Raw genomic sequence first — 20,928 nt, 5'->3', positions numbered from 1 at the left:
GGTGTGGGTCGGCGTTTTGTTCGGCTGCCAGGGAGAGGCAGAGTTTGCAGCAGGGCTGCAATGGATTCCTAGCCTACGTGATGGATACTCGAGTGGCCGCGGGGAGGCCTAATTCGGTTGACGATGTTCCTGTAGTATGCGAGTTTTCGGACGTGTTCCCCGAAGAGTTACCAGGTGTTCCTCCAGAAAGACAAGTGGAGTTCCGTATCGATTTAGTTCCGGGAGCGGCGCCCATCGCCAAGGCGCCTTATCGTCTCGCTCCACCGGAAATGCAGGAGTCATCCTCGCAGCTTCAGGAGCTATTAGGGAAGGGGTTCATTCGACCGAGTAGCTCACCTTGGGGAGCGCCGATTTTTTTTGTCAAGAAAAAGGATGGTTCACACCGGATGTGTATCGATTACCGGGAGTTGAACAAGTTGACGGTTAAGAACCGGTATCCATTACCTAGGATCGACGATCTATTCGATCAGTTGCAGGGGGCATCTTGGTTCTCCAAGATAGACTTGAGGTCGCGTTATCATCAGATGAGGGTTCGGGATGAAGATATTCAGAAGACTACATTCAGAACTCGTTATGGACATTATGAGTTTGTGGTGATGCCTTTTGGGCTCGCCAATGCCCCGGCCGCGTTCATGGATCTTATGAACCGGGTGTGCAGGCCGATGTTGTATCGGTCGGTGATCGTATTCATTGATGATATTTTGGTATATTCGAGGTCTAGGGAGCAGCATGAGGAGCATTTGAGGGAAATTCTTGGGGTATTGAGATCGGAGAGGCTGTATGCCAAATTCTCCAAGTGTGATTTCTGGTTACGAGAGGTCCAGTTCCTTGGGCACCTTGTTAACCAGAAAGGGATATTGGTCAACCCGGCCAAGAGTGAGGCAGTGTTGAGATGGGAGGTGCCGAGATCGCCCATTGAGATCAGGAGTTTTCTGGGAGTGGCCGGCTATTATCGAAGGTTTATCAAGGATTTCTCCAAGATCGTCGTGCCACTTACTAAGATGACCCGGAAGGGTGTTGCATTTTCGAGGGGACCGGAGCAGCAGTCCTCATTCGAGACCCTTCGTCAGAAATTGTGCGAGGCCCCGGTGCTTGCACTCCCGGAAGGGATGGAGGATTTTGTGGTGTACTGTGATGCATCTATATCGGGTTTAGGGGCGGTGCTTATGCAGAGGGGACACGTGATAGCATATGCTTCGAGACAATTGAAGCCTCATGAGTCGAGATATCCCACCCACGACCTGGAATTATGGGCTGTGGTGTTTGCCCTCAAGATCTGGCGGCATTATCTTTATGGGGTTCGGTGTACCATCTACACGGACCACAAGAGTCTGAAGTACTTGATGGATCAGCCAAATCTGAATATGCGACAGAGGAGATGGTTGGACGTGTTGAAGGATTACGATTGTGAGATCCTATACCACCCGGGAAGGCTAATGTGGTGGCTGATGCATTGAGCCGTAGGGCGGAAAGCGCCTCGATCCGAGATATTTGTATGAGGTTGACGGTGATGACCCCGATTTTGGATACCATTCGAGGAGCTCAGGCTGAGGCTATGAGACTAGAAAACCAGAAGAGGGAGCGAGTTGTAGGTCAGGTATCAGGATTCGTTACGGATGGTCGAGGGCTTATGACTTTTCAGGGTCGGATTTGTGTACCGTTTGTGGGCGGTATGCATACTATTTTGATGGAGGAAGCGCATCGATCGAAATTCTCGATTCATCCCGGGTCTACAAAAATGTATTTGGACCTAAGAAAGGAGTATTGGTGGCCCTGTATGAAAAAGGATGTTGCATGGTTTGTTAAGAGATGCCTGACTTATCGTCAGGTTAAGGCCGAGCACCAGCGTCCGCACGGTAAATTGCAGCCGCTAGAGATTCCCGAATGGAAGTGGGAACAGATTACCATGGATTTTATCACCAAATTGCCGCGGACTGCTAGGGGAGTCGATGCGATTTGGGTGATCGTGGATAGATTGACGAAGAGCGCTCATTTTCTAGCCATCAACGAGAGCTCTTCTGTGGAGAAGTTGGCGGAATTATACGTGAGGGAGGTGGTATCGCGACATGGTTTTCCGATGTCGATTGTTTCAGATCGGGATGTGCATTTTACTTCCAGGTTTTGGAAGAAGTTTCATGAGGAGTTGGGTACGAGACTGCATTTCAGTACCGCATACCACCCGCAGACGGACGGGCAGAGCGAGCGAACGATTCAGATGCTTGAGGATATGCTCCGAGCATGTGTTTTGGATTTTGGAGGGAGTTGGGACACCTATCTACCTTTAGCAGAGTTTTCGTACAACAACAACCATCATTTGAGCATTGGTATGCCACCCTTTGAGCTGTTGTATGGGCGGAGGTGTCGCACCCCCATCTGCTAGGGAGAGGTAGGGCAGCGAGTGATGGGTAGCACGGAGATTGTACTCCAGACGACCGAGCAGATTCAGCAGCTCAGGCAAAGGTTGTTGACCGCGCAGAGTCGCCAGAAGAGTTATGCGGATAGGCGTCGGTCCGAGATCGAGTTTCAGGTTGGCGACCTTGTGCTCCTAAAGGTCTCTCCTTGGAAAGGAGTGATACGATTCAGGAAGAGGGGCAAGTTGGGACCCCGGTATATTGGACCCTTCAGGGTAATTGCTAGGGTAGGCCGGGTAGCCTACCGGTTGGATCTACCTGCTAAGTTGGGGCAGATCCATGATACCTTTCACGTCTTGCAGTTGAGGAAATGTATTGCAGACGAGTCGGCAGTGGTGCCATTAGATGATATTCAGGTGGATGCATGCATGAACTATGTGGAGAGACCAGTAGCGATCAGGGATCGGAAAGTTAAGGTTCTGAGGAACAAGGAAGTACCCCTGGTACAAGTGCAGTGGCAACATCAGAAGGGGTCCGAGTCTGAGATGTGGACCGTAAGGTTGACGTGGGTAGGACCGGAAGGCGTTGTGATGTGGACCGTAAGGTTGACGTGGGTAGGACCGGAAGGTTTACCTAGTCGGTACGGAAGTCCCCTGAGACACATGGACCGGAAGGTCAGGGCCTGGAAAGGCGTATGTGCGTAAGTTGTATTTTGGGGAACTCACTAAGCATTTATGCTTACAGTCGTTGTGTTATGTGTTTCAGGTACTAGCGAGGACCGTGGGAAGGCGCCGGCGTGATCGTTCACATTGTCGGGGAAAAACTATTTTATGATCATTAGGATGTATTTTGTTGTGATAGTATTGTTCACGTTTGAATTTGAAATATTAATCGATGTTTTTGATGTTTATAAAAATGAAAAATTGGTTTTAAAATTTACATCGTTACAATATATATATATATATATATATATATATATATATATATATATATATATATATATATATATATATATATATATATATATATATATAAGACAAACCAAAAAATTTATTCATGAAAGCAGCGGAAAACACGTTCTTACAAAGCAAAATCAACTGAAAAACTATGTAATCAAATATTCCTAACAAATCTATCATAACTTCCTAAGCTCAAAATCTGATCTTCGAATCCATGCGATCGTGATCCATTTCTTCGTGATCAGACTCAACTCACTTATTCCTTTAAGCTTATTTTCTTTTCTTCGATTCTACAAAACTTCAAAAATGTAATCTTATCACATAATGTATCAAGAATCAAAAATAAGAACTTATAGAGTTAGTTAATGGATTTTACCTGAAGCAGATTCAAACGTTTAGACTCTCCCATCTCTTACATCTCTCAGGTAGACAGGGCAGCTTCATCTCCAATTCCCCTTCTCTTGGAAATAAAAGTAAATTGACTCTTTTGGAACAGCATACGGAACTACTTCAGACTTTGCCTTTTTCTTATGATCAAACTTTTCGACCATGGCATGCCTTTCGTTGCCATAACCTATGTCCATAGAGGTTTGGAAGGCAGATCTACCAATCAACTTTGCTTCTCCAGTGCGCCAAATCATTGTTGATTCAACAGCAACAAGCAAATAGGTGAGATCGATGAGGGTCACGTCGTGGTCTATCATATAGTACTCTCTTACGAACTCACTATACGAGTCAGGAAGCGACTGAAGAACCCAGTCAACAACCAGCTTCTCACAGACAACGATTCCCAACATTCTTAACCTATCAATGTGTGACTTCATCTCTAAGACGTGTGCACACAATGACTTTCCTTCTTCATGTTTACATGCCAAAAGGGCTTAAGTGAGCTTGAATTTTTCAAGCCTTTGAGCTTGTGTTTTAGGGAGAACAATAGGAGGAGGTGGAGGAAGTGAAACATGATCTCGTGTTCTTCGATCGAATCATGGAATATCATCTTCATGTGGAAAGCTTGTTCCATAGGTTTTGGGAAGACCATAGTTGTCATACTTTGACATCTACAAAATGGGAGAAAATTCAAGTTAGTTGATTGATCGAGTCCTTAATAAATCACCCAAATGAGATATTAAGGCTAGGACCCAACACAACACTCTACAACTTGGGAGAGGGATGTCGTAACCCAAATTGCAGAACATTTGAAGGTAAGTGAATGACGATTCACTAATTTTCCACCATGAAAAACGAAAAAGAGATTAAGCTTTAAATGTATTGAAAACTCCTAGATCCTTTGAGATTCATTGAACTTTTTAATGACATGTTTAAATCTCGATATGCCCCTCAATTTGTGACTGGGATGCCGAGGTCACAAAACAGGCTGTGAATAACCATGCAAACTTACATGGTGCCCCCAATGTTACAGTCACCTATTCGATGTGCTAGTTAACCACACACGCTCCACCGAACTATGACAAACATCGAGTCACCCTTCGCAACCTTTGCTTAGAACCCATTTAGTGTGCCGGTTAACCACACATGCTCCACTAACGTCTTCGCAAGGGTACAAAGTGTAATTTCATGGAATTGCATCAAATTCACTTTTGCCTAAAGTAACTAAGATTGAGAATTTTATAAAACATTTAGTTACTTCATAATTCATTATACTTTTAATGGAAAGGGTTTGCCTTATCCTACCCGTTCGGCTAACGACCTTCCACCAATCAAGGAAGCGGTGGGTGAGAGTGGACACCCATTAAAGGAGCATTTTATAGGCCATAACCTTATACCCCCTTATAGACCGGCTTCATGAATGAGACATACTAACGGTAATACTAGCATTTAAGTTACACATATATAATATTAGACTTTTAATGTTATAAATAGTATAAGGGTGTATTTTACACTTTTAAAATACTAGGTGGTCTAATTTAATAAGTTACACTTTTAATTTAATCAAATGTAAACCTTTATATCACTATGAATTTATTAACTCTCTTTTAATTATACACTTAATTAATTTAATAAAATCATAAGGGTGCAATTTAAACTTTTTCAAAAATTAGGGTTTTAGAATTTAACATTTTAAAATTGAACTTTTAATTAAAATTTAAATTCCAAAACTTGAGGGCAAGTTTTGAAACATTTCAAATCATTAGGGTTTAGAATTTAAATATTTCAAAATTAAACCTTTTAATCAAAAATTTAAATTCCAAAACTTGAGGGCAAGTTTTTGAACTTTTCAAAACATAAGGATCAAATAGCAAATAATTCAAAATTAAACAATTAATTTAATGATTATCTATATTTGACCTAATCAATTTTATTTTCTAGATAATTCACAAAATAATTTTAATAATTAACTTTTATCAAACAAGGTAACAACTATCTAATTAGATGACCAAAATCTTTTATTTTGACAAAGATAATCATAAGGAATCAATAAAATTCGTATTTTATTAATTTGAAACAATTATGGCAATTATCCTATGTCAAAATAGGAAAAAAAATCCGAAATTATCCTCCGCCTGACTCCCGGACTCACTGAGTCCTTGCTTGGACTCGCCGAGTTGGGCTGACGCCGAGTCCAGATACTGACTCGCCGAGTCGGGTCGGGCAGAGGCCAGAAATTCGATTTTCAGCAGATAAACGAGCATTGCATCACATACAACAAAAACCAATCAAGGCTCTGATACCACTGATGAGTTTTATACATAAGAACATCCTATATGCTCATACAAACCCTAATGCTTGGATTTAGGTTTCTCTATTGTACATGCAATTCATCCAAGACTCAAGAACCCTAATCTAGCATATGCATTTCAAAATTATCACATAAGTGCAGATCTAGATGATTACCTCATGTGGAATGGCTTGAATCTTCTTGTCTTTGGAGCTTAGAGTCACAAGTGTCACTCCTCTAATGGTTTACAAACACTAAGAGCAAGAGAATGACTTATGAGAAAGAGGAGGATCACCAAAAACTTTTTAGGGTTCTTCCAAAAGAGTTCCACATGTTTTTGGGGCTATAGGGGTCCTTATATAGTGAGACAATTAGGGTTATCAGCTAGGAAACCCTAATTTGACTGCTTAGGCCCTAAGCAGCCCATGGACTCCCTTTAGAACAACCCTTGGACAAATTCCTTATGGGCTTCCCTTAGAATTCGTCCAACCTATGTTCCAAGGTGATCCATAGCCCAATTGCAACTATCATATAATTACAATTCCAGTCCCCTAAGTTTAATTAATGTCTTTTAGTCACAAAAACTAATTCTTAATTAATTCTTAACTAATATTAATTAAACAATATGATTTATCCTTTAATATATTATTCATATAATATATTAATAAATCATAATTAATCCTCTTTCTCCATAAATCATCCTATCAAGTTGATTTAGTGGAGGCAACCCAAAAGGACCATGCACAACCGGGTCAAGTAATTACCAAATATAGTTACGGGCTTAGACATTAATCCAACAATCATTACCATCTTTATGAGAACTGCATGCTAGATTAGGACTTTGGATCTAGGAAGGATGCCTTATGTGTCTGTTATGTGTACCAGCTTTATGAGAACTTCATGCTAGATTAGGATTAAGGATCTAGGAAGGATGCCTTATGTGCCTGTTATATGTGCATTAGTTTTATGAGAAATGGTAGTCTACTACTCAATTTAGTGTGTGTCTGTGTGATTTTTTCTTCTGGGTGTTGTAAGGTTGTTTATGAAGACTGATTTCGTTTTTTTGTTTACGAATATTATGTATATAGTAGGGGTGAGCGCGGTGCGGTTCGGTGCGGTTATTAGCCAAACCCTCACCACTAACCGCAAATGCGTTTAATCCATTTTCAAAACCGCTTGGTGCGGTTATTTTTGCGGTGCGGTTCTGTTTTTTCTGTGTTGCGGTTATTAACCGCATTGATTTGGTGCGGTTATTTTGTGTGCTTTTTAACTACAGTTTAAAGCTCAAACGATTTTAAGAGTTCAAACATATTACTTGTAATAATAATAAAAAACCATAAATATATAAGACAATTAACTTAAATCACAAACAATTAATATCTTAAAAACATCAAATCAATAGTAATTAACAATAAATTTCTTAAAATTGTCTAATTTTATCATTTTTAAAAGTTAAACATAACAAAAAACCATATTTTTGTCTTCTAGTATTTTATTCATCTTTCATTCATGAAACTTGTCTTATTTTTAATATTTAATATATTAATAATTAATAAAAAAAAAAAAAGTTGTATATAATATATGCGGTGCGGTGCGGTTTTTGAAAACTAATAACCACATCGCACCGTAAATTTGCGGTTTTTGAAAAACAGAAAACCTCACCATCGGTTTTTATTGCGGTTGTAGTTTATACGCTTTTTGCGGTTAATTTTAGTTGCGGTGCGGTTTTGTTCACCTCTAGTTTATAGGGTACTTTTAATGTTTTGCATTATCTTGGAATTTTTGTTGGTGATTTTTGTTTTGGTAGATATTGTGATTGGTATTGGTAAAAAATAAGGTTTGGTTTTGAGTATTTTACATACTGTTTGTCCACTAAACCTATAATTTTCGTCTATTAGTTTTATTTGTTCAATAAGTCATAACTTTTAAACTTTTAAATTATTCCCGATTTAATATTCTTCGTGAGTTCAAAAACAAAATTGAAAAAAAAAACGATATAGAAAACCATAGAAACACCCCCATAATAGATTGTAATTCATGAACTACAATTCCCTTTTCAATTACAATTCTTCACACAATAATAAAGTTACATTATTGATCAATTGCTATATCTACTTAAAAATCAACATGATACACTTCAGTCATGTCTGGATTGAACAAGCCAAAATGTTGTTCGACCCCTGGATCCTTTTGGTTCTCGTTAAAAAGTGCAAAAACATATGTCTCCACATTCTTGTCGGGCTTCTTAGGAGTACCAGAACCACGCACGTGGTTCAAAAGATTCTGATTATAGGTCTGAGCCAGTTCAGTTGTTGTGAAATCACCATTCCCTTGTGACGGCCACCCACTCTCACAAATCACCACCTCAACACCACTTGCACCAACCTTTTCCAATGCGGAGTAAACCGCATCAACCATGGCATCGAACATATTCTTGTACCCCAGATTTCCATCTCTCACTACAATATCAGGAGAGGTGAATAACACGAACGGTAATTGAATTAAACTTGGTTCGTGGATGTAAGAAAAGTAAGGGTATGCAGTGATCAAAAGTGGGAAACCGTTGTTAGCTAAGAAACATGCGATCTGTTCGATTGCAGGCTTGACATCACCTGAAAAATCTCCAGTTGAAGGAGGAGATGAACTTGCTAGTGCATTAATCCCGACAGTTGTACTCACCGGAATTTGAAAAAGACTAAAGAATTGTAAAGCTGCATTCATATTTTGCATCGCCGGGAACACTAAAGAATTCATATCACCTGGGATGACTTCATTACCAATGGATATGCAACGGAATTTGATTGTTTGTACGTACGGGACAATGTTGGTTTGTACCCATGCTTTTGCAAAGTTGATATCTCCTGCAAGAGTACCTACTTCTTGATTGAAGGTTCCAATGATCACTTGAATTCCGGAGTTTTGTAGAGCGTTAAGAACGTTGTGGTCAGGGCTAAAGATACGAATTTGTGATATGTTTCTTGACTTTAAGAGGGTTGTGACTTGGTCTGGAGGAGGGAGGTTGTCTCCCAATAATCCGTAGTTAATTCCAATACCACTTCCATCTGGGAATTAAAAGAAATCGAAATCATATTTACAAACATAAATGGTATTTAATGATTTAAAAATATATATATTATGAAGATCGATGAACACATCACCTGCTAGAGAACTTAAATAAATTATAAAAACACACAAGGCGCTTATTGAAAGTAGAAATGAATCCATTTAGTAACTACTTTTACTCGGACGTTGTGTGAAAAACTATTCCGCTATCGGATATATATACTGTAAAACTAGGTAAGAAGAAATGGAATTTAATTAGGCATTAAAACATTCATTACAAATTAATTAGTTGGATTGTAATAATATTACTAATAATTAAATATGTAAATTATAATCGGATTTTGTTAAAAAAAAGTATATTTTTAATTAAACAACCTAAAATAGAAAAGATTGTGTAACAGTTTAATTAGACATTAAAACATACATTACAAACGAATTAATTGGATTGTTATTAATATTACTAATAATTAAATATGAAAATTATGATCGGTCTCCATGTGTTTCTCTTCTATTCCCTATCTACTTCGATTTACTCTGTTCCACCGGCATCTGGCTTTCGCCCCACCGGCAGACTCATCAACGTCATTCGGCGGTAACCGAGGCATCAGCATCACCCAACTTTTTCCTTGCTAATGGCTTCGTAGGGTCAAATCAGTCTTTCCTTATCGACTCCAGTTCTCCTTCTCATCCTCTTTGACGGGTTCAAGGTTCTTCAATCATCTCCCCGCGAGGTGGAACCTGAACCTTCCACCTCTACAAACAAGGGCCCCTACCGATCGTCTCCAATGAAGTCGGTAACTCTGTGATCGTTGTCGATCATCATCTCCATACATCTACAACTATTGATTCGAAATTCTGAGTGGTCTTGGTGTCAGGCGCCAATTTGTCACCTCCGTCCGACCCGATTTCATATTTTTTTGGTTCTCAAAGGCTATTCAATGTCTTCATGGCAAAAACCCTTTCTGATGCATAATCATCACCAAACTCAGTTCTTGACACGAAGAAATTCTTCACGACTTTCAGAAGTAACAATTTCCTTGTGATTTTGGGATCAAATCCAGGAATTTGCAGTCGCCGGGTCGGGTAACCACAAATGGACCCGGATATCCGCGACCTTCTATGGATGCTTTGGCTTTGAGTGAGATGGGATATCAAAGATGGGGCTAATCGATTGTGGGCTCCGATTTCTGCGTGGAGAACATTCACGGGGATTCAAAGCACGAAATAGAGACAATCCGTAATTCAAACTTTTTCTTCTTTGTAACTTTCGTTTCAGGTAAGATTTAATAATAAATTAGTGTGTTGTCTCTGTTTTTTCTCACTTCTCTGTAATCATTCTTTATATCTTTCTGTGTAAGCTGCTAATGAAGCTGTTCAGGTAAAAAAAAAAACTATATTTCCCTTTTTTTTATCTTTTATATTATTTAAAATCAATAATTGTCCCATTTTTAATTTTGTATGGAGAAAGTGATTTGTTTTGCTTCTCAGACATAGATTATCCTAAATTGAGCATTGGTAAAAAGAAAAAAAGTATAATATCACTTTACACATTGGTATGAAATTTGGTTTTTATCCAGAACTAAACAAAAAAAAAATTAAGATTTTTAAATTGAGCATACGTTTCCTTCATGGGTACATTTTATTCTTTACCTTAAAAGATAGAAGAAGAGAGCAACACGTATATGCTGGCTCTGTTTAGCACGTGGAAACCAAAGAATGCAAAAGGAGAAAAAAAAATATAAAAAGCAAACCCATCAAAAAAAAATTCCACCAATGATAGAATAGATTTTGTCTTTTCCTTCAAATCCAATCATCAATTGAGTAAATATATGCATAAATTACTTTGCCCCTGTCTGATTTTTGGGATGAATTGGTTAAATGTATGCATAAGTATTACAAAGAAATTATTTATGGTTGTATAGATATGGAACTCAAATGATGGTTTTGGCTTGATTTTATTCCTGCAAAAGCAGGATTCTTCCCTAGTTTATAGCAAAAATAATTTTCATCGCCGAATATGATTATTTTTACATATTTATAACAAATAATTATCATCATCTAAATAGACTAAAAATATGAAACGGTTATGATCTATAAAATATTATTGTCATATTTTTAGTCTCTTGATCATTTGAGATGATAAAAGTTATATATATTCCATTTAAGAAAGACATGAAGTTTTATGTAGATGGACGAAAACTAAAAATATTTATCCATCCCCTTAAAAAATAATGAATGGACAAATATACTATGAAGCACGGAAACTTCAATTTGGTCGCCGTTCCCATATCCGATACGCCGTGGAAACGGAAACGCCATGGAAACGTTTCCATGACGTATCTGATAAACACGAAACGTTTCTTTGCAGTTTCTGCCAAGTTTCCATTTTTTTAGGTTTTGCATGGGCTTTTTCGGTCCAACAAAGTCTAATGGACTATATTAATCAACTCATAACTTATTGACCTACAAGCCTAAGCCGATCGACTCTCAACTCTGTCTACTGCCTCGCCAAATCCGATCACGAAGATCACCAAACAGAAGAATAAACGATCACAGTGATTACGAAACAGAAAACCATTCACCAATTAAGAAATCAAATACCGATTTTAATGGCTTCTCAAGAACAAGAAACACCGTCACAAGGATCATCATCAACGATAGACCAACCTCCATTGTGGGACTATGTAACAAAGCTGGAAAAACTTGTTGGAGCAGGAGGATGTTAGAAATTCAAGTGTAACATTTGCAGTGAAACCCAACAAGGATCATATTATAGAGTTAGAGCACATTTGTTTGGTATAAAATGTAATCTACTACTCAATTTAGTGTGTGTGTGTGTGCGTGTTTGTGTGATTTTTTCTTTTGTGTGTAATTGTGTTTGGTGGTTGGTGTGGGATCTTTCTTAATTTGAAATAAAGCATGTAACAATATTGGTATCAATTCTTTTCTGAAAATATTTTATTTTTTTCAACTTTTCAATTGATTACATTAATTGTTAACAAGAATCTTGTGTTAAAAAGTGGCAACAGCATGAAAGTGGAAACATAGATTGTAAGGTCACAATGTATGATAACTTCATTAAAAAGTACATAAATGGGGAATTAGGAGCCTGTATATACACACGTGATTGGATTCAAGAGTCAGGGGCAATTTGGTCAATTCTTTTCTGTTTTGATATTTAAGGGCATCCAAGTGCTCAATTTCCTAAATCATTACTTTATTCAAAAAAAGTTAGTTGGTGTTTGATTCAAGTATGTTTGGTTTAGGACAATTAAAATAAAAAAATTGGAATGATTCCCAAAAGCATATGTAGCACCAAAACACAATTAAGCAATTACTAAAGAAGCTAATATACACAACATTTTGCAAATTTGTAATTTAGAAAGTTAGAGAAAAACCTGAGTTCATTTGACTATTTAACTACAGATCTTCTCTTGTCTTTTGGCAATCTCAAAAGCTGAAAAACATATGCATTCTCCACCAAAACATAATTCTTCATAGCCTAACCAAAAAGAAGAGTAACTGATTAAGTATCATATAATATGGCATAACAAAAGTTTGTATTATTATTTAAATATATTACCTATAAATTATAGTTCCGAAAAATGAGATGGATTTCCACTTTTGCCCCTGCACATTGACATAAGTACAAAATACATAGCACATACTGATTTTCTTCTTCTTTACATTTTTACTTGTAACTTTTTTCATCATGTCATGTAAAGAAAACCAAAAATTACATTTTCATACATTGATAAGTTTCCATCAAAGTGTCAGATGAGAAATTCTTAACATGTTATTTTATTTATGAGTTGATCTCTCAAGTAAAGTCCAACACATTACTAAAATAAATATTCATAAGCCAAAAAACTCAAGCAATGTACAAAAGATATCATATTATCAAAACAAAGCACATTCTATTATCAATTTATCACCTCCAATCTACACTAGAAATCACCAAACTTTGTTCTATAAGAATGCATAAAAACAAGTACAAAATCTTACTTCATGAGGCAAGATTCCATTTTTTAAACCTGTTGACAAGCGACTCGATAGATTTTTGTATCCTGAAGCTTTCCATTTGTTCTACAGCTTGTGATGCTTGATGCAAGCTTTCAATCCCACGACCCAAACTAGCAATTGAAGGAGCTGAAGGAAGAGATTCAACAGCACATTCAATTCCATCACCATATACAAGTAAACTTGAACATGTAGCCACACTGCATCCAAATGTAGCCCATGGAAGCACACCAATAGGGCGAACTCGTCTTTTCCTCATAATCTCATAAAAAGCTGTTCTCATTGCTGAAAGACTCGTCTTTTCAGCAGATGCTATCACACTGTGAACCACAGTTCTTATCTTCTCAGCAGAAGCAGCTGCTTTCATGGAAGATGTAGTGTTTACTCCAGAATTGAAGAAACTAGGAGCAATAACTTTTGAAGGACCAAGAATCTTGCTGATTGAAATGGAAACAAGCTTTTGGGTCTGTGTCATTATGAGTTTTAGAGATGCAGGAACTTTAAAGGTGACAACTTTTATAAAAGTTGAAGCTGGGACAACTTTAGAAAGAGATGAAGCTCCTAACACTGCTGTTGCTCCTGCTCCTACAGCTACTACTGGTTTGTTTGTTAATCTTCTTTTTTTGTCATGATTTGTTGTTTCTCCATCTTTTGTTGACTCTGCAACAAGTTCTTCAATGGTGTCTTCGATTTCTTGAGGGACTTCTGTGTTCCAGTGTTTTCTTAAACCGGATAATGTGCTGGCATCCAAGATTGCCACTATGGAGTTGAAATTCTTTGTTTGACTACGAAGTGCATTTGCAAGAAGAGCGTGTGATTTTTCTTCATCTGGGAGAGTGGAAAAATCTGTTTTGGTTTTGGGTGTTTGATGGTTTCCTGTTTTGTTTATTGGCATTCTACCAGCATTGTTTAGAGCAATTCTTAAGCCTTCAACTGCAATTCGAAATGTGTATACTTCTGAGAGGAGTTTGGTGTCAATGCCCTCACCTTTGCTTACATCATGAAGCATCTTTTGTGCATAAGCTAGAGAACGTCCAATTGAGGGTATTTCAAGAAATATGTTGTGTAAATCTTGAAGTAAGGGGTATACAGAACGTGCATACTGTGGGGCCTCGTAATCGTCTTTTGGCTGAATGTTTATAGGACTTGGATTTTGATTAGGGTTTAATTGAAGTAAATGAGAGGATAATAACTTCAATGTTTGGGAACGAATGTGATCATCTGAAATGAGATATTTACTTGAACTTGATGGAATGATGGAACCCATTCTTTGTGGCATCAAGTTACTAGGCTGTAAACCAAAACCTTGAAAATTATTACCTGATTCGACTTCACTTGAGGAATTGTTGTTATCCCTTTCCAATTGCACAAAAGGAGACTCAAGCAGCAGAAATGAAGAACCGACTTCTTCAGCTATTCTCTTTGCAGTTGAAAAATGGCCATTGAAGCCAACGCCAAAGATCTCCTTCAAGACCAAATTCCCAGCCACATTTTCATATGTATCTTTACCAATCTTATGAAGAAAACACCTCTTAAGTACTTCCAATGAAGAAGTGGGAATCGGATGTTCACTATCACCACCATCATCACTTAACAACTGAACATCTTCAAAATCAATCTCGTTCACTTGAGCCACAACTGCTCCTGGCTTAACGCATCTAACAAGGCGTTCAACATCTATGGCTGATCTTTCAGATAGATTCTGAACACAGAGTATATATATCACTGCCTCTGATTCTGGTTCCCGAATTGCAAACACAAACCGTTTTGTCTCATCGGGTAACTCCAGTCCCTTCACTAACCGATCAGATAACCGCAAATCATCGTTTCTGAACGTTGCAAACGGCCATAAACTTTGAACGTAATACAAAACGGCCGTGGCCATCATCTAACATAAGAGATATATAAAATCATTCCCTTCGATTTCGATTAGCCTGTTTTTTCATCACTCCTCTATGCGTTACACAAGTCAAATCAAATTCCACAAAGGCAATCAGTAATTACCGAAAGGGGATTTGAAAAGATCACATAAAGAGCGCATATGAACACAGATAATCATACAAAGAGAGCGTATACGAACAGAAATGCGAAAACATTAACGAATTCACAGAGGAAGTTAGCACCTGATGCGTATCGATCGGGAAACAGAAGTTAGGGTTTATGACTTTTATGAGCGGAAGTAATGTTCATGGAAAAACACCAGAAACAACCATTTTGCTTCATCAAGACAAAGAAAAAAGATCATTATTAAAAAATAACAAATTGGATTATTATACGTCATGAATATAAATATATTATTTTTATAGTAAATTTCTCAGAATTTGGTTCTTGATAGAAAATTCAAATTCAAATATTTTTATTTTGTGTTAGGTGGATTACATAAAATATCCAAAGGTTTTTTATTTTTTTGTTCGAATTTAAACTTTTATTTAAAAAAAAAAAAAAAAAAACTGCTTTTCTGTTTGGCAAGTTGTGTGGGTTTTTGTTTTAAGTTTAAACTTAGGTGGTATTGTATGAATTATGATTTGATGATTATGATAGATGATGAAATTGTATTTTATGAAAGTACATGTTACTACAAATATATTAGGTTAATCACGTACATGTTAACGCGATGAAACGACTTTGTATAATCCACACCACACATGGACTTTGCATATTTCTAGGCTTGTTTAATCTTCCATGTGCCTATGCATGTTTTTTACAAATTTGTTATCTTAACTTTTTTACATATTCATTTTCATGCATGTAGAGTTGTTAAAACATCTAAAAATCCTCTTTTGTATATTCATTTTCACAAAACCAAAAGTGCACTCTTATATATAACAAAACCTAATTCTACTGTAAATAATATCTTGCATATTCTCAATCAAAAACTTGTTGTAGAATCGATGATTTGTTCATAACAAAAGCCAAAACCAACAATCCAAAAAAAAAAAAAAAAAAAAGCAAAGATGTAATAGACATTAAGTTCATATATATGTTGATAAAACAAAACTCAAAAAACGAATTTGAGGAGATTACAAGTAATAATAATGCTCTTGAAGCCAAATATTACAAGGAATAAAACACAGCAAAAATTCTCCTAGATTTACACTTGCACACAACCAAAAAAGTGGTGAATTTGAATGTTGGATGAGTGGTCTTTCTCTAAGGTAGGTAAAGGTAAAGGTAAAGGTAAAAACAATACACAAATAAAAATTCCCGATTTTTTTTTTATCTTCTTAACATGTTGTTTGTATACAATGATATTAAAGTTCTATCTAAACTTGAGTATACTTTTTCAACCATATCCACAATCATCATCATCATCATTGTAAAGTATCCTTTTCTTTTTTCCTTCTTCTTCACCTGGGTCCCACAAAACACTTCAAAGAAGAAACCCTGAACCATGTCCAAATAACAAGTCAAAATGTTTTTTCCTTGTATTTTATAACTTAACTAATTAACACAAAAAATTATATTATTCAGAAACTTACTTTGTTGCCATTTCAAGTAGGAAGCAGAGGCCTTCTTTCATCAGCTTCTACACGATGAGTAGCCTGAAAAGTAGAAAGAAACACAAAATAACACGTGTCTTATTGCCTACAATATAATAATATTAACCTTTTAAAAATTAAAAAATATATAAAAATCATTTTACCTCTTCGTTAGCACCTGCTGCGATATTTACGAAAGCGTCCCTATGATTGCTTTGAACTGGCTCCAACTCCAATACTCCATTTTCATCTTCCTTAACTTTAGCAAGAGGCGAAAAGAACTGGAGAAAAAAAGGAGAAGAAGCCAAGGGTAAAAATGACATTACAAGTTATATATGTAATGTAATTATTAGTGGAGAAAAAGTGTTGAATCCATATATGATATACCTGATGCATTGAGATGAAAACAATGGAAATTCCAAGCATAAAATTTATAGTGAGAGTGTGACCAAATAAAGCTGCAGATGCAAAGCCAGTGAAGATTGTAGCAACTGTTGATGAATACTTTTTCAAAATTGTGTCTGCATGTCATAAACAAGAGATATTAAAATATAATTTTTTTTTTTAAAAAAAAAAATTTAACTATGGTTGTAATGATCTTACCAGCATATTTGAAGAAAAAAGAGGATAAAATTCCTTGAGCTGCATTGTTCACAATTAAAAGCATCGTAGCTTTTGAATGTCCTTGTAAAATATCAAAGCTTTCAGGACCTGAAAAACATAATCACATGGAAATAAGGGTTTTCTGTGAATGATTAACATAATTAAAAAAAAAAAAAAAAGTAAAAGGGTAAAATGGTCAGGGGAGTAACTTAGTATATACCTTTAATAATGACAGTTCCAAGGATGCCTAGGAAGTTGAAAATGGCACCGTATCCATATAAAAACAAATTCTGAAAATTTATAGTGAAAGGGTAAAATGGTCAGAAGAAAAAAAAAAGACTGATTCTTGGTAGTGTTTTTAGTATTGATGGAATATTGAATAATTAAAATCACCTGCATGTAGATGCTAGTGTCGTATTGACTCTTGAGTGCATATTCATTGAAGACTGAAGCCATAGATGGAACAGTTACCTTGTATATTGAAGTCATTGAGAGTGAGTTTAATTTATTCATTTGATTTATTATTGAGAAATAAAATGAGAGGAAAACTTTATTTTAAGAAAAATAAAGAAACTTACAAAGATGAATGTATAGACATATGCACCCATTGCAACTGGAAGACCCATTGCTGTAGATCCCTCAGGTAAAGAACGCATTTGATTTATGCTAATTCCAATAAGCAATAAAGCAAGAGCCTCCCACTGAAACAAAAATATAAAAAGTAAAAACCAACAACATTTTATATTTTTTATGCAACAAACTTGTTTTTATTCCATAAATGCATATTTATGCAAAACATTGTTTCATATTTTTACCAGTTTATGATAATAATAAAAAATAATAATAATAATAAGAATAACTTTGGAACCTCATAACAAACCTGAATTATTGAAAATTTACGCTTCATCACCATTTTTAAGAGAACTGCAATTACCAAGACCTGTAAATTTCAGATGATATTAGGGTTCAACAATGTGTGTATCAAAAATATGTTCTGAATAACATACTAAGAACAATGAGACATATAAATCACCTTCAAATTGCTTAGCATCTTTACAGTTGCAGGATTAAAATAAAGCTGCACAAGATTTATCAAGGTCAGATAACACTATAACTTAATTAAAATCATGAGATTCTTAGAAAAGATTGTGTAAATTTTATAAATAAAAATGGGTTATGTATAAATATTACACTTCCTAATCCATTCCATGATGAAATGAGATAAAGAAAACACACCAGGGGCTAAAAGGAATCAAGAAAATATAAATTATAAATCACCTGCATGGTGAACTTCAGGTAGTTATTGATAGCATAGAGGAATGCTGGAACAGCAAGAAGCACATTGTTGCGAGCTGCCTGAAGAAAAACCATGGCAGACATGAAGATATGAGCTTTGTTGCTGCTTTATGAAAAATGAACTTATCCCATAGGTTATAAGATATAGTATATGTTTTTAGCATAAAGTAGAATTTGGAATCATTAAGAATACAATTGAGTGCTTTGTGTAGCATATGTTGTTGGAAGAAGCCTAATAATCATGGCATAATATGTTGACTCAAAACTGAAAATTTGGCAACATTACCTGTACAAAGCTGGATACAGAAAGAAGTGGCTTCTCTCCAATCTTCTGATTTCTAGCCTGAAAATTAACAAAGAATTTAGCAATTTAGTTTAGAACTTAAAAATCAATTAAGATTAACATGCAAATAATGAGAGCAAAATCCCTAGTAACCAAGCCAACAAATTAACATCATATATTTAGGTGGAAACAGATGGAAGATAAGCTTAGGTCACACAAAAGTTCTCAAGAACATAAAGCAGAAGACAGATCACAGATATAATAAAATTAAGAAGAACATACCTGAATTAGAAGCATGACAAGTGCAAAGACAACCTTTGCAACTTCTGTCAGAAAGTTAACACTGATGGGGCTAAAATTGAACTTCCCATCAACTTTGGACATGTACACCAAAATCGGCTGTAAAAGATGATGAATTTAGTGAGCTATTGATAACTTATGTAACATGGAAAGTGAAACACTACACTACTAACTATACCTAAATATTATCCAGTCAATGATTCATGGAGTTTCAAGAGTTGTTTATGTTATGTGAAAGTGAAACACTACACTACTAACTATACCTAAATATTATCCCTGCTCCCGAGTTATAGCAAAGAAAAGAAGAGAAGAGAAAAGAAAGTAAGGAGAGAAAAGAAGAGAAAAGGAAGGAAAAAGAAATTGTCATTTGTGCTCCCGAGTTGGAGAGAAATGGAAGGAAAGTTAAACATTTTGTTCTTTCTTTTCAAATCCTCCCAAATCGGGAGGAAAGATAGGAGGGAAAGTTTTCCTTCCACTTCCTTCCTTTAATGAAACTCGGGAGCACCATTCTCTCTTGCTTTCATCTCATTTCCTCCCATTTCCCATTTCCTTCCTTTAATGAAACACGTTCTTTATCTTGTCTTCCGGGATAATGAGGAGAAAAAGATTATATTATACCATCAACCTCCTTCTCAACATAACTGGAATCTATGTTCCACTGTTAGGAATTAGGGAATAATCTAAAAAAGATATAAATCCAAAGTTTACAAAAGGTAGTATATGAACAGAAAACATATGTAATCTCTCTAGCTTTGTGAGGGATATCAGTATATCACTGCTAAAGAAATTACCTGTAAGCCAACTAACATGCAGTCACCAACAACCAAGAGAACATTGAGTGCACGATGCTTTTTTGAAAGCTTGCTTCGATGTCGATCATAAGCTCGTGAGACTGTCTTTGCGGATGGATTCACCAACTTAGAATGACAGACACTGCATTCTATCATGCCTTGTTTCATCATCCAAATTCCAAAGCCTCCCTCACTCACTTTCTCCTTCCTCCAAATGTCAGGACTAACATGAAAAATCAAAGACCAACACAAATCAGCATTCATCACCCAGCTATAAACAGCATTAATAAATAATCCAGAAGACAAATTCATGATTAGATACAGTAGATCGCATGTCATGTAACTGTTTGAACATCCCAAAACATTTCAATTATCACGGCATGATTAAGAAACTCCAATAACAACTTTCACAAGGTAAATATAGTTTATATTAAGCCTCAATTGAATCAGATCTCTGCTTATCAAGATAATCCATTTCATAAAACTATGTCCATAACAAAAACAAATATGAATTGTGCTTCGTCGAGCTCAGATCTTGTCACTTCCACATCAAAATCGAGCTGCTTCCCATGATGAATCAAGTGCAAGTAAACGACAAGATTAAGACTGACCTGAATTATATGATCTGAGAAAACAAGATATTATAGATTAGGCTTAGATCTGATGGCGTAGCCACCGGAATTCAACTGGCAGCGGTTGAATCAATGCAATGAGGTGCGAAATAAACCCTAGAAGATGCGAGATGTTACAGAATTGAGTTCCCGCGATTCTGTCGATGCGAAGAATATGCTGAGAAATGGAATGGAGAGTTTGTTGTACAAATCGAATCGATCTGAATTGAATTATTTTGCTTTAGAATTACACCACCGTGGTTGACGCTTTGCTGTGATCTGTGGAAAGCTCACCGACATTTGCTCATTAAATGATAAATTTTGACGGTACGAGTCAAATCATTGTCTTGCTTCTTATTTACATGTATTTTGGATGTATAATAATAGGACAATTATTTATTTGGAAATTTTCATTATTTAAAAGAAACAGTAAAGTGGGGAAATTGTTTCGTGGTACGTTCTTATTTTCTTTTTTGTTATCATCTAAACTATTTT

At 36.2% G+C, this 20,928-nt stretch overlaps 3 protein-coding genes across 4 annotated transcripts; all 3 read right to left on the bottom strand.

Moving 5' to 3' along the window:
* Positions 1-8,010: 8,010 nt before the first annotated feature.
* LOC145000475 (putative glucan endo-1,3-beta-glucosidase GVI) lies at positions 8,011-12,852 on the bottom strand. 2 transcript variants are annotated; one of them, XM_078959710.1, is made up of 3 exons: positions 12,634-12,852; positions 12,449-12,552; positions 8,011-9,049 (listed from the first exon to the last, which is right to left on the bottom strand). In XM_078959710.1, exons 2-3 carry the CDS (start codon positions 12,456-12,458, stop codon positions 8,103-8,105), a joined length of 957 nt encoding a protein of 318 aa, XP_078815836.1. In that variant the 5' UTR covers positions 12,459-12,552; positions 12,634-12,852; the 3' UTR covers positions 8,011-8,102. The 2 variants fall into 2 exon arrangements, with proteins under 2 accessions (XP_078815836.1, XP_078815835.1); XM_078959709.1 differs by lacking the exons at positions 12,449-12,552; positions 12,634-12,852 and adding an exon at positions 9,146-9,235.
* Positions 12,853-12,947: 95 nt separating this feature from the next.
* LOC145000473 (uncharacterized) lies at positions 12,948-15,314 on the bottom strand. The gene has a single exon (XM_078959707.1). It carries the CDS (start codon positions 14,956-14,958, stop codon positions 13,057-13,059), a length of 1,902 nt encoding a protein of 633 aa, XP_078815833.1. The 5' UTR covers positions 14,959-15,314; the 3' UTR covers positions 12,948-13,056.
* A 766-nt stretch (positions 15,315-16,080) lies between these two features.
* On the bottom strand, positions 16,081-20,775 carry LOC145000474 (CMP-sialic acid transporter 3-like). Its single transcript, XM_078959708.1, has 15 exons — positions 20,434-20,775; positions 19,823-20,045; positions 19,014-19,130; positions 18,735-18,791; positions 18,431-18,508; positions 18,186-18,230; positions 18,033-18,092; positions 17,731-17,853; positions 17,546-17,623; positions 17,373-17,442; positions 17,153-17,260; positions 16,937-17,070; positions 16,714-16,830; positions 16,550-16,612; positions 16,081-16,454 (listed from the first exon to the last, which is right to left on the bottom strand). The coding sequence occupies exons 2-14, from the start codon at positions 19,991-19,993 to the stop codon at positions 16,562-16,564; spliced, it is 1,209 nt and encodes a 402-aa protein (XP_078815834.1). The 5' UTR covers positions 19,994-20,045; positions 20,434-20,775; the 3' UTR covers positions 16,081-16,454; positions 16,550-16,561.
* Between the last annotated feature and the right edge of the window lie 153 nt (positions 20,776-20,928).

This window comes from Lactuca saligna, chromosome 6 (assembly GCF_052625555.1).
Source record: "Lactuca saligna cultivar CGN05327 chromosome 6, ASM5262555v1, whole genome shotgun sequence".
In the NCBI taxonomy this organism is placed as follows: Eukaryota; Viridiplantae; Streptophyta; class Magnoliopsida; order Asterales; family Asteraceae; genus Lactuca; species Lactuca saligna.
This window is presented reverse-complemented; position numbering and strand designations above follow the sequence as displayed.

Excerpts from the sequence above, each read along its gene's own strand:
- LOC145000475 (XM_078959709.1), bottom strand. The coding sequence starts at position 9,212 with ATGGATTCATTTCTACTTTCAATAAGCGCCTTGTGTGTTTTTATAATT. Across the intron at positions 9,050-9,145 it reads TTATTTAAGTTCTCTAGCAG|ATGGAAGTGGTATTGGAATT; the intron begins GTGATGTGTTCA and ends TTTAATTCCCAG.
- LOC145000474 (XM_078959708.1), bottom strand. The coding sequence starts at position 19,993 with ATGATGAAACAAGGCATGATAGAATGCAGTGTCTGTCATTCTAAGTTG. Across the intron at positions 19,131-19,822 it reads GCATGTTAGTTGGCTTACAG|CCGATTTTGGTGTACATGTC; the intron begins GTAATTTCTTTA and ends CATCTTTTACAG. Across the intron at positions 17,071-17,152 it reads TTTTTTCTTCAAATATGCTG|ACACAATTTTGAAAAAGTAT; the intron begins GTAAGATCATTA and ends TATGACATGCAG.
- LOC145000473 (XM_078959707.1), bottom strand. The coding sequence starts at position 14,958 with ATGATGGCCACGGCCGTTTTGTATTACGTTCAAAGTTTATGGCCGTTT.